The sequence below is a fragment of the Topomyia yanbarensis genome, chromosome 2 (assembly GCF_030247195.1).
Source record: "Topomyia yanbarensis strain Yona2022 chromosome 2, ASM3024719v1, whole genome shotgun sequence".
In the NCBI taxonomy this organism is placed as follows: Eukaryota; Metazoa; Arthropoda; class Insecta; order Diptera; family Culicidae; genus Topomyia; species Topomyia yanbarensis.
The window spans coordinates 48055984-48069071 of record NC_080671.1 but is presented as its reverse complement, the minus strand read 5'-3'; the positions used below and the strand labels follow the sequence as shown (position 1 = coordinate 48069071).

Genomic DNA, 13088 nt, shown 5'->3' with positions numbered 1-13088 from the left:
TCGGTGCCTCTTTTGCCGTATAGCACACCATCAGCTGCTGCCAGCATGTCCTGCATTGAAGAACAGGACAGCTCACACACGAAGATGGTAAGGAAATCTTGTCTCTCTACACTTCAACTCAATTCGGGCCTATGTTAGACACGGCTTTTGAAGAAGAGTGCTACCTAGCTAGAGGCACTTGCTTGTTACAGATCACGGAAACAAGCCCTCTATGACATGCCAATCATACAAATGGATGCTTTCACATACGGTGAGCCCCTGCCCGCGCCTGTTCTTCTAACGTTTACCCATCAAAGAGGTATTATCACTCAAAAAAAATAATTTGCTCCGTGGAAGGAATTAAACTGATTGGACCTTTCGTCGAAGCCACACCGAGAAACCTAATATCCGCTACGGCAGGCGTTGAACAAAGGTTCTTTTCTTATTCGGCTCCGAAACGGATTGGATTTCGTTAGGAATGAAAAAAATATTAGTTCTACCAGCGCAGCACAAAAAGAAGAATTCAAACAGAAAAAAATCAAGGGGCTCAATGACCAAAACACAAAGCTGAAAATTCTTTGTGACGATCAGTCTTGCGGTTAGTTCTTCGGTACTAAGCTATCGAGTTACCTGAACCAAAAAAAAGGTAGTTCGCGCAGTGCGAAATCAACCCGTTTATTAGGATTTAAGATTTACTGAGGTTTATTACATCTTTATTCAACAAATATTTTTTCAAAATCACGTATTCTTTTTTGAAATGATTCCTGACTGTGCAAATGAAAGCCTCACATTGTTTATTTTTCCTTCCGATTATTATGGTCGATCCCCCATAAAAATTCTTCAGATTTTTTCAACCGACTAAATCGGCTTGCATCGGCCAAATCCACCGACTATGCAACCAATTAATCGGTCGATTGTGGGAGTTAACATCAGCGTCTGCCGACACTGCACCCGATTAAATATGACCGACGCAATGTGCTGAAATCGGTTCATTTTTACCATATCGGGCGATTAATTTACTGACGAAACCAAACTTAGCCGGTCGACCTCAATGCACCCGAGTTTGTCGGTCAACTGCCGAATTTTCTATCGAGATATGAAAATTTTCCCTCTCGGGATAATCGTGCATAACTTACCTTAAATAATCCGCTTTACACAGGATCATTCCGCTGCGGGTGTAACAACTCGAACCGATGTCCGCTAGCATGGCACCACAGCAGGAGCATTTGAGACAGGAATTGTGCCAAAACCGGTCGAGAGCGTTGAGGAAGAATCGTTCCGTGATTTTGACTGGAAAGAATAGGAGGAAAGTACTATCAATATTTTGTTCGTTTTATTTTGTATTTCTGGTCTGTTTATACAGAACTATAAAATAAGTAATATTAATTCTACCAAACATATTCAAAAGGTCCCATGTGCAATAGAGAGCCTCTTTTTGTTCACTTTCTCTTTTGATTATTACGGCGCAACCATAAAACATTCTAATTCATATAAATGCAGTTGTAAATATTTTTCAATTTAAACTTAAATTGAACAATTGCTTTAAAATTAAATAGAAATTTAAATTGTCAAGCAATATTGCATGCATTAGTCTGAATAAACTTAGTACATTAATTATCAACGATTAAAACTAGTTTAATCGAAAAAATCCATAATTGTGTCTGCTAGGAAAACAGTAATTCAAATTCTATTGAATTCTGACAGAAAGTTGCTTTATGAGGTTGAGTGCAATAACATATTTTTTACAAATAAAAATTGACTTGATTCAGGCGATTATTATACTGTATAAACAAGCACAAAAATGTCTACCAATGCGAGCACCCAAATATACAATGAAGCAACTCGAAAAAATATCAATTTGCCGCCGTACACTTCACCGTAAACACTTTGCGAATGGAAAACACTTCACTGTTAACCTTAAATTTCGCAGGTTTTAAAAACTGAATTCCGTACAAGCTGGATTTACAGAAACTACAAAAGAATTTTTGCAAATGTTCGACGACAAGAGTCGTACTACTATTTTCAATGTTTTGAAGAATTGTCGTGATGCCAAAATGTCAGAAAGTAAAAAAAAACAATCGCCCACCAAAATTAAACCAGAGCATAAAAAGGTGCAAAAACAAGGTTAAACAACACTAGTTTACAAATTTTGGGTTAATTGCATGAAGTTAAGAAAAAAGGTGTTTTCTAAGTCAATTTTGGGTCGCTGAGCACGAAAATTATATCCATTTTCTTTTTCAAAGAACCGTTTTTGTGATATTTTAAAAAAGGTGTTTTTGAGCACTTTTTGCTGTTTTTGGGCAATATCACATGAACAAATCTTCCGATTGACACAAACGACCCATTCCAAAAATATAATATAAAGTTATATTGAAGTTTCAGATGTTTTTATGTGTAAAAATGTCTGAGGAACACAATGGCATAAGAATTTTCAAAAGAAAAATACACGAGTTGTGAGAAAAACACAGCTTAAGTTTTAAACTGGAAATATAGCATATTTGGCAACACTGTAACCAAAAATAACTATTTTTTTCTAGATTCCCTGATTCATTTCCATTAAAATGCATCTCTTCGATTGTTTATAGACCAAATAAAACCAAAGATATGAATAAAAATTAAAAATTAATGATTTTTTTCTATGGAAAATTTTCCATGCACGATTATGACACGTCATACAAATTTTATCATCAATACACGTCTATGACACGTGTGAGTGCGACTTTTGTTTACATTCATAGTAAAAACTCGCAACATTGTCAACCGATCTTCGTAATATTTGAAAGATTAATACAGAATAGATAGAAGCATCAATTGTCCTCTTTGGATTGTTTATACCATTAATAAGTTTCAAGATATTCAGTCTAAAACTTTAAAAATCGTTTTTCTCGAAATGTGCTAAATGGCGCTTGTCATAAGATAGCACAACAGCGACGATATAACATGTTAGGATAAAATATCAACAATTTAGGGTTAAGAGCAACCAAAGTCAAAAAAGTAGTGTTTGGTAAAATTACTAATTTTTGGTTGATTTTTCATAAAAAACCTGTTTTAATCCCCCTAGCGGTGCAATTGTGCCTTTCTCAATCATGAACACGAGAATGTTTGCGTTGTTTATATTAATTAAAAGCTTTCAAATGCATATATTACATTTTATTATTATACATGACATGACAAATATACAAGAAAAGAAATCATTATTCGAGTTCTAAAATTTTGTAAAAGTAAAAACAGCCACGGTAATATTAAACTGAAAAAAGGTGCGAAATCGGCAAAGTCCCAAAAAGTCGATATTTATAAAAAAAAATTTCGTGATGACATAAAATCTCGACGATTCATGCATTTTAAGGATGTTTGGCATTAAAAATGCGAATTCGATTTCTAAAATTTCATGTGTCCCCCCTTTGAAAAAAATTGAGTTCCGGCTTATATGGGAATTTCATATGTGACTGGACGGTTCAGTGTGTATTTCCGGAACCATATAAGCGATCCGTGCGAAATTTTATAGACATCTGTGGGAATAATAAAGCTATCATTTGGGACTAAGTTTGCGAAAATCGGCCCAACTATTTCCGAGAAACTTTTGAAAGATGGCCGCTTTTTCCCGGACACTTCCGGAACCGTCATTGGTGGTCAATGTAGTCAACGAAAGTTTTGTTGGCCGTCGGTGACCTAGAACAGCAAATTTAGCATTTTAGCGAAATTTTTACCTTTTTTGTTTTCATCGGAGTATCGGTTTGAATCGCAATTTGCTATGTGATCGCACGCCACAACCTGTAACTCCGGAACCGGAAGTCGAATCGGGATAAAATTTAATAGCCATTTACGGGGGCGCAACACCTTTCATTTGAGACTAAGTTTGGTTGAATCGGTCTAGCCATCTCCGAGAAACCGATGTGATTGTTATTCTGAATTGGGATATTTCCGCCGGGGCTTCCAGAACCGATTATGGTGGCCAATGTGGCCAAAGAGACTTTGAATGGATGTTAGTGACCTAATACTACAAATCGAAGCAGTTCTGGTCATATTTTGGAAAAAATTTCACCTTTATACATCATTGCAGAATTTATTAAAATCGACATTTTCTGCGTGATCGTGCTCACCATCCTGTAATTCCGTAATTTTCAGAGCAATTGCAATACCTTTCTATTGAGAAAGGCAAAAATAAATGAGCAAAAAAATCTTTTAAAATCTTATGTGACAGGCAAACTTCTCACGTGGATTTTAAGCCTAAGATCACGAAAATCCGACAAAAACTGATGATGTTATTAGGCACCGAGTGAAAATTGCTCCGTTCACATATCTCTTTTGGTATTAAATAAGATTACACTAGTTTAAAAGAAAAATGAAGTTACGAGAAAAAGTGTTTTCTAGATTAATTTTGGGTCGCTGAATACGAAAATAATACTCTATTTCTCTTTCAAAGACGTTCAAGTTTTAAAAAAAGTTTTTCTTTTGCTTCCGCTTTTTTGTTTTTGCTCTATTTTTTATCACAGAAAAATAATTTTTCATATTTTCAGAATCTAATGTGACAGATTTTAACAATTTTAAGGTAATCGCGATAAGCTAAGAAGAAAGGTGTTTCCTCAGTTAATCTTGGATCGCTGAATACGAAAACCAAGTCCATTTTTTTCAAAGAAGAATTTTCAAGATTTCTTTGAAAAAGGTGTTTTTGGGCACTATTTTAGTTATTTGTCAACATTTTGTTCAAATAGGATACGATCGAAACAGTTCCAAAGGTATTGATGTGCCCTTTCCGAAAATGTATAATATGCGTAGATCAAATCTCGACAAGCATATGATTACCGCTTAAAAGCCAACTGTCAAAATTCTCTTTGAAATGAAATTTCAGACAAACTGTTACCCACCAATCACAGATGTTTATAGTAAACAAAAGAAAAAACTTTTCTCTTGCATTAACTGCTATGAACTGCGTTTAGCCAGTGACGGTTTGTCCGGAATTTCCTTTCAAAGAGAATTTTGATAGTTGGCTTTTAAGCCGTAATCGTATGTTTGTCGAGAAATCCATATTAAATTTGCAAAAGGGCGAATAAGATTTGTAAACAAACTTTTATTTTGATGGTTTCTCTTAATTTACTATAATTTCGAAGCAGAAAACAATTGAAATTACTTCTACGAAGGATAAAAATTTACATTGACGCATATTTTTCATGAAATTCCACTCTGCAACAGACTAATGAGCGAAACAAGTTTGTTTACAAAAACACTTTCGCCCTTTTGACGAATTTATATTGAAATGTACATTTATTATGATTACAATCGACCAAAGTAAAAAAAAAACTTTTTATTTTTCACACAATCATACTTTCGGCTGAAATAATCTTCTATACTTGATAGTTATTGTTTGTGTTGGGTACTGTCTTCTCGAGCTTGCATCCATCCATCCTGCGGCATTTGAATGGTTTTGGATATTTCATTGTACAACTAAGTGCTATTTTTAAAATGTGGAAATATCGTTAGAAAAGTTTTGTTTTGTCTGTGGTGAGTACATATTTTACGAATTAAAGGAATTTTAGCCTTCTGCTTCAACAGGCTTCACAGCAGATTCTCAGCTCACAGAATATTACGTGGCTAGTGCTACGATCCCACTGAGACTCCTTCTCGATAGGGACTCGACAACTGGCTTATGAGACCAGTGCTACACTTTCTAAACCGCCGCACCAGGGCAGGGTCCGCTAAAATCATAAAATTTGAATTTCGCTCTATGTGCCATAGCATCAATATTTTCCATCCGATGTTAGTGATATTAGGCTTAAAATTAACGTAAACATATTATTTGTCATCTTAGATTCTAAAAGGTCCGAAAAAAATTGTAAATCATTTAAAAATCAAAGTAAAAAAATCATTTAAAAATGAGTAACTTTTAAAAATGGTCAAAAATGCACTTTTTTAAACTTTGGTCGCTTGCAGCACTAAAAATTTTACATATGAAATAAATTAATTGAATGATTTTGACACGAATATTGACAAAAAACTACAAAAAGTGCTCAAAAACGAGTATTTTGAGAAAATCACAAAATCGCTTCTTTGAACAAAAAAATGAATATTGTTTTCGTGTTCAGCGACCCAAAATTAGTCTAAAAATACTTTTTCTTGAAGCTTCATTTTTCTTGTAAACTAGTGCAATCAACGCGCAAATTTACATGAAAATTTAGTATTTCAAACAAGACTATCCACTCTATTTGGAAGAAAAACAACAACGGGATAAACTATGAACGTGCAGGGAAAAAATTCGTTCAAAAACTCCTGAAGAAAAGATCACGATTTCGTGAACTAAATGATTTACGAAAACCGTGACTAAGTTCCCGAAATTATGAATAGTAAACCTCATATTCATAAGACTATTTGAGTTTCAAAAAAAAACTACTTCGTCTCGAATATATACATACATTCGAACGTTGGGTTCGGGTTACTGTGGTTGTTTTCTGGAAATGTTTGGCTTTTGTTATGTTTCTTGTTCATCCTTTGGAGATACACTGGTTTGTCGCGCAAATGGCTCACTGAACGAGCAGCCGTAGCTGTTCTAAGACGAATTCGCTAGATTTTCAGAGCAACGTGCACTCAGTGCACTAGCGCGACTGCCGGAAGGTTAAATTACATCAACTAAAATTGTCGACAGTTAAACGGTGCTCATGATTTCAGGAGCTTAGTCGCAATTTTCGTAATTTCTCATTACGATACCGTGATTTTCATTGACGAGTTTACTATAAGATTTTACTGACTAAGTAGCGTGATTTATGTTCATGATTTCAGGACATTTGTCAAGATTATTGATATTGTTGTCAAGAGTAGTGTTATACCATGTTCACACTACAGAGTTAAAACATGTTATAATAATTAGCAACAAGAAAAATATCATCAAGATAGCGCTAAAACACGTTTTAACTCGTAGTGTGAACGTAGTATTACTTATGTTCATATTTTTAGGATCTTAGCCACGATTTTTTTGCTATCGGATTTTTATGTGACAATATGAATCGGATTTTTACGTGTCAATATGAATAACTAATTCGCGGTATTTTGTTCTATGGACCATATCACGAACACGATTTGCGGTTCTATAATGTATTTCTGGTGTTCAGCATAGTGTTAGTTTTCTATCCGGACAACACACTGAACCTTATCAAACGAATAACGATGTTCCAGTTCTTAATAGTTTTCTTATATCTGCTGCTTGTAGTTATTGATGGTCGCTAGCAGCTGGACATAATATTATTACATTTCATGAAAAATGACGGGGAACAAAAATGATTATGCGAAAACATTCCAAATTTTGTAGAATAATTCACATGACCATGTGGAGAGTTACACTGAATTGAAAATAATTAGGTATAGCTTCTAAATATCATAAGCACGCAAGGTGGATCGTGAATCATGTAGTAGGAGTCATGCAAAGGTTCACGAATCAATGAATGATACATCATGATTTTGTGAAGTATTTCACGGGCACGAATGGCTACTCGTCACTATCATACCAAGAATCATGAACCAGTTCAGGAATCCATTAATAATATTTAATGATTTTGTGAACGATTTCATGAGCACGGATACTGAAAAATTCACGAGTTAAGTTTTATTTTTGTGTTTCGAATTCACCTCGTCAGTAACTAGCACCAACTGGGTATCTAGTTAGACGATATATCTAAACTAGTACCCAAATCAGCACGGTACACAAAAAAAATTCAAACAGTTCACACAACACATGTGAGCGCCTAAAACAACGGTTCAAGCTTTTCAAAATTACATTCGTTTGATCCAATCGTGTATCTAGATGTCAAAAGGATACAATCGACCGTATTCATTACGAGAACGATAGTGTGTTTAAGTTTTCAGTTACAATATGTACGACCTTCCAGTTCTACAGTTCAGTTTATCCTAAAGTTAACTAGTGCTAATTTGGGTACTAGTTTAGATACATCGTCTAACTAGAAACCCTTATGGTACTAGTTACTGACGAGATAAATTCGAAACTAAAAAAACCAAAACTTAATTTAAGTTAGTTCTTGTGTCCTTAATGCGCAAAAAGTTTTAATCCGATTTTCTCTTTTGCGAATTTATTGCATATTGTTTCAATTGTATTAGTAAAATAAACTTGTATTACCTTCGTTTCATCCTTAGAAAGATTTTTGTTGAAAGAAAGGTTAATCAAATACACGTTTTTGAAAAAGTCACATTTCTAAGAATGTAGCGTTTATTGTTGGTTGCAGGGTTTGGAATTTTCTCTTCCATTATAAGACATACGGACGATATGCCTACTAAGGAAGTAAAAGATGAGCGATATTCTGCTTGTCGTTTACACGAGCGCTAATTTCAAACTCTGGTTGGTTGGCATGAAAATCGAAGACTCCCGACCATATCTGCCGGTTAGCATTATTTTTGACCGCTCAGTCACTGAAAACGGCTTCCCGAGTGCATGGAAAGTAGGGGCTATAATTCTAATCCATAAGGCTGAAGACGTTCATGGTGTTAAGTCGCTTTTGAACTGTTTGGCTAAAATCCCTGAAAAAATTGTTTATGTTTACGCTGCTGCTTCTCACATCATCGACGAATGTCAATACGGATATGTAAAGCATCGTTTTACCTCTTCAAATATGACGATGTACATTAGAATCTTGGTCCTCTCTGTTGGAAAGCGTCAACAAATTGACGCAGTATATTTTGATTTCTCAAAAGCATTCGATAAAGTACCGCACAACATTAATCTTCTGCAACTGCAAAGACTACGATTTCCTCCGTGGTTAACTGGATGGTTGCGAGTTTATCTGGCTAGTCGATGTACTTTCGTTAGAATTGGTTGAACACGTTCTAGCTTGCTTGATATGCCAACCGGAGTCCCTCAAGGATGTCACCTAGGGCCGTTAATTTTCATTTTATTCATAAACGTCCGTTGTACGTAAAGAATTTGGAAAGCTCTTCATCGACGTTTTAATGATTTTTCGTTCTATTGCTTCTGGAGTTGACTTTGTTGCATTTCAACATGGCGTACTTAATATTAAACAATGATGCCTGTTGAATGTCATGCAGGTAAATGATAACAAATGTAAGATGATTAGCTTCTGGCGATCGTCCACTCTATTCCATTGCGAGTATTTGCTCCAAAGGCCGCGTCATCGGAAGAATGTTTATATTTGATAAGTCGTGTAGTAATATTGACTGCTCAAATATTCCTGCACGGATAAATGAGTTTGAATCTCATCGCGCTCTAAGAAACCGTCAACTTTTGTGGTATCCTAAACACCGTACAGATTATGATCGAAACAATCTTATGCATAAATGTTGCTACAAATTCAACGAAATCTCACATCTGTTCGATTTTAATGACACCAAATATAGTTATAGGTTAGCTATGACGAATTTTTAATAATTTAGTGTTTAGATAGTACATTATTCAGGTAAACCCAATCATAATTTCGCAAAAAAAAAGTTCGTGGTTATCGACTATTATCGTTACAGTCCAACAAGCGGCAATCGTTTTTTCTTTTGTTTAGTACAAATTTAATGATGCCGGAAGCAGAGAAAATACGATTGTCGCTGGTTGGATTTTCCAGTTTTCAACTACAACCAGAATATTACCACCTTGTGGTAGTAGCCAGTATCATGTGAAACAGGCTCAGACGTCATTTTATTAAAAGTTTAAAAACTACCCAAGAAAACTGGATTGATTTACAGTCTTCAACAAAGTTGTAGACAATAAGATTATCTTTCTTATTTATAGTTGGCTTTCTCCATGTTAATTGTCGAAAAATCGCTTTCAAATTTCGAACACGTCAGTCCGTTAGTTGAACTTGTCCGATTTGGCTCAAATTTGGAACGAACACTCCTGGTGGGACTAGAAATCGACTCGGGGATTGTCATATCCTTTTGTCTTTCTCCAATAGAAAGACCATGCAGCCACTCTAAAAATCGATTTTTTAACCGAGGCCTGGGAACCTGAATCACTTATACATTTCGACTCAGTTCGTCGAGTTCGGCAAATGTCTGTGCGTAGGTGTGATTTTACCAAACTCTGCCTCAAATAAAAGGTACAACGTTTCCACAAGCTGCTATTGAATTTCAATAGGAAGTGAAGATTATGACCATGTATAAAATTGCCATATAAATCGGAATTGCTTGGATTTATAGCTTCAGCTCACGGATATCCAATCATCTTCGGCATAATTTTATAAAAATGTTGAGCAAATTGCATATTTTTCATGAAAATATAATGGTTCCTTTAATATCATTGCCCCTAAGCCACGTAGTATTTTTAACATAAGAACCTAACATAGCATACCGTTGGAAGGATCATTTCTTCTTCATTTCGTACAACTTAAAAATTAGAAATCCATTGACAAATCACTCGGTAGATAATTTTTAGAGCCGAACGACCCGAAAAATAGTTGTTTTGCTATAAATTAAGATTTTGAGGATATACAACATTTTTCATACTGTATTTTGTTGCATTTGATGAGATCTTGAACCTATACTAGACATTTGACAAGTATGAAATCACTATAGCGCCGTGTAGTAGATAAATTTAGGTGCGAGATCTCTGGAGTTGGTGTCAATCTGTGGTGGAATCTCTTCAAGATTTAAGACCGAGTCTTTCATACCAATTTGGCGGAATCTGGTTTTGACTTTTGATGAAAACTTGCTTTAAATTCTGAGGGAATCTTGCTCATGTCTCGAATAATATTCTACTCTGGCTTTTGAAAGAGTCCTGTCCTTTCTCAAGACGGATATAATGGAATCTTGCGAAAATGATACTATCCCTTTTCTCCATCATCGGAAGTATGATAATGATGAGATCTGAATTCTAAGCAGATTTAAAAGCTATATAATAGCAAAATCTTGAGAAATGTTACATACTAATGTTTAAGAAAATAGCGTCAAATTAAGGTGCTGTCATTAGAATATTGGGCATGATTAAGCTGACCAACTCTGACGAAAAAATCCGTACACTATGAAAACCGTTTGCCTGAGCGTGATGAACGATTTCGCTTCGTTGCGGTATGGTGTACGGATTTTTTCGTCAGAGTTGGTCAGCTTAGGCATGATTCTATGCTCATGTTTCGTAAAAGCATGGTTGAATTTGGATTCAAGCAAATCATAATTATTAACAGCTTGCTTGTTTATGCCCAAATTTTTTAACAGATTTAGGCAAAATCTGTTCACAAAAACAAGTAAGTTTGATAACTGGAACTATTGTCTTTCAATTGAGCACTAACAGTTTTAAGTTCAATCTGTAGTACTGAAGTTATTGCAATTAGTCTAATTGTATTCCACTGTAGCAGTGCTGCTGAAGACGATTTCAGTTACCGGCGTAAAATGTTAAAATTCCATTCCATTCCATATCTTGTAGTATTATGGAAAACTGATAAAACCTAACAATTTAAATTATCTTCGACTACCTTTTTCATCTTCCATGCAATTGGACTATCATAAAGATTTTTGGTGAATTGCATTGACCATCGAAAGGTAAAAATTGAGTAGCTTCTAACACCACAAGAAAAACACCTGTCTTCTTCAAAACAGGTTTTTTTGAGTTTCTTGACTTCAACAATTCTAAGGAAAAATTGTTTTGAAGCTCTTGACTTCAGAACAAATGGTTTGAAATGGTTAACCCTACATATGTATAATGGCTTTTCTATACGTAAACGGTTTTGCGGGGTACATTCGTACCCCAGAACTAAAATCGCTCTAATATGCCTAATTTTTATTGACTATACTATTTATTATACTAAAATCATTCGTAAACTAACCTGTTCAAAAATATTCGTGCTTTATCTGCTTTATTAAGCAATATTTCATTTTTTATATAATAAGTCTTTAAAATACATCAAAATACCCTTTTTCCTTAATACTGCTATAACTCCTGTAGTTTCTAACCAATTTCGATCATCTATACGGCGTTGTGAAGATTATTAAATTGCCATTTGAACAAGTAGTAAATTAGTCAAAAAGTGTAGTTGTTCCGATTCTTTTATGAACATCAAACGCCAATACAAGCAGAAAAAATACAGAAATATGTAGTAACGGAGATAAAACAGGAGCCTCAGCTACAGAAGATGACGAAAATAGTTGTGCGGCTTTTATATCATATAAAAATCCTATTCGCAAATGTGTTTTGCCTCTTTCACCCGCAAAAGCAAAAATTACGAGGGAGTCGGCGTAGCGTATTGGTAAATCAATTGCCTTGTACGCAGCGCACCTGGGTTCGAGTCCCGACCCCGCACATAGGGTTAGAAATTTTTCCTAAGAGATTTTTCTAACCCGAAGAGGCGAATGACCTTAAGGTTAAAACCTCTATAATTGAAATATAAAAAAAAAAAAAAAAAAAAAAAAAAAAAAAATTACGACAACGAACCAAGCGCAGTTTCTTTGCTATAGTAGTTTTATTACATCAAATAATAGATTCTTTTTTACAGCAATTATACAATTTTACACAAGTTTCTCGTATAGTAAATTATACTAAATTACAATGAATTTTTCGAATTATGTAAGCATGACAAAACACTGACGTAAACGGTTTTGTGGAGTTCATTTGTACCACAGATAAACTTTAAGCGGTCACTGTTAAGTTGGTCAAGTGAAACCAGTATGTTTCACCTGCTTCAATGGGTGTTTAATAATCAAATAGATTTATGATAAAGATTGCTTGCAGTTAAAATAAACCGTAACGGAACAACAGGGATTACAAACAGCTCTGGGGTACAAATGTACCCCACAAAACCGTTCTAGGGTTAAGATCGCAAGTAATCTTTGCGAAGTTTATTTTTTTTTTCAAAGGATACAACCAGAATTCGTCGGAACACTGAGCAACAACATCCAAACACAAAAGGATCTTGAGACACATTCCATAAGCATTGGACCGGCAACAATTTTGAATTTTTATGCAAAATATGAGATTTATCCGATAGCTCTAGTTCACCTACAAGAGGTTTCAAAATTCTATAGTGATATATATGGAAAATCAGAAATAGAATCTTAAAATCGAATGAAATTCCACATTCCACAGTCACTTTGCATACCTCAAAACTTATGGTGGCGTAGCTTATTTTATAACGAACAACTTTGTTGAAGAATGTATAATGATTGGAGTTTCCCCGACA

At 34.8% G+C, this 13088-nt stretch overlaps 1 protein-coding gene across 10 annotated transcripts in view; it reads right to left on the bottom strand.

The window, feature by feature from the left end:
- The window catches only part of LOC131684436 (LIM domain transcription factor LMO4), a 1051444-nt gene that overhangs the window by 87851 nt on the left and 950505 nt on the right, over positions 1–13088 (bottom strand). For all 10 annotated transcript variants that reach the window (XM_058967295.1, XM_058967301.1, XM_058967300.1 and 7 more), the window contains one exon: positions 1116–1269. In XM_058967295.1, coding sequence (XP_058823278.1) covers positions 1116–1269 — 154 coding nt within the window. The remainder of the gene's footprint in view (positions 1–1115; positions 1270–13088) is intronic.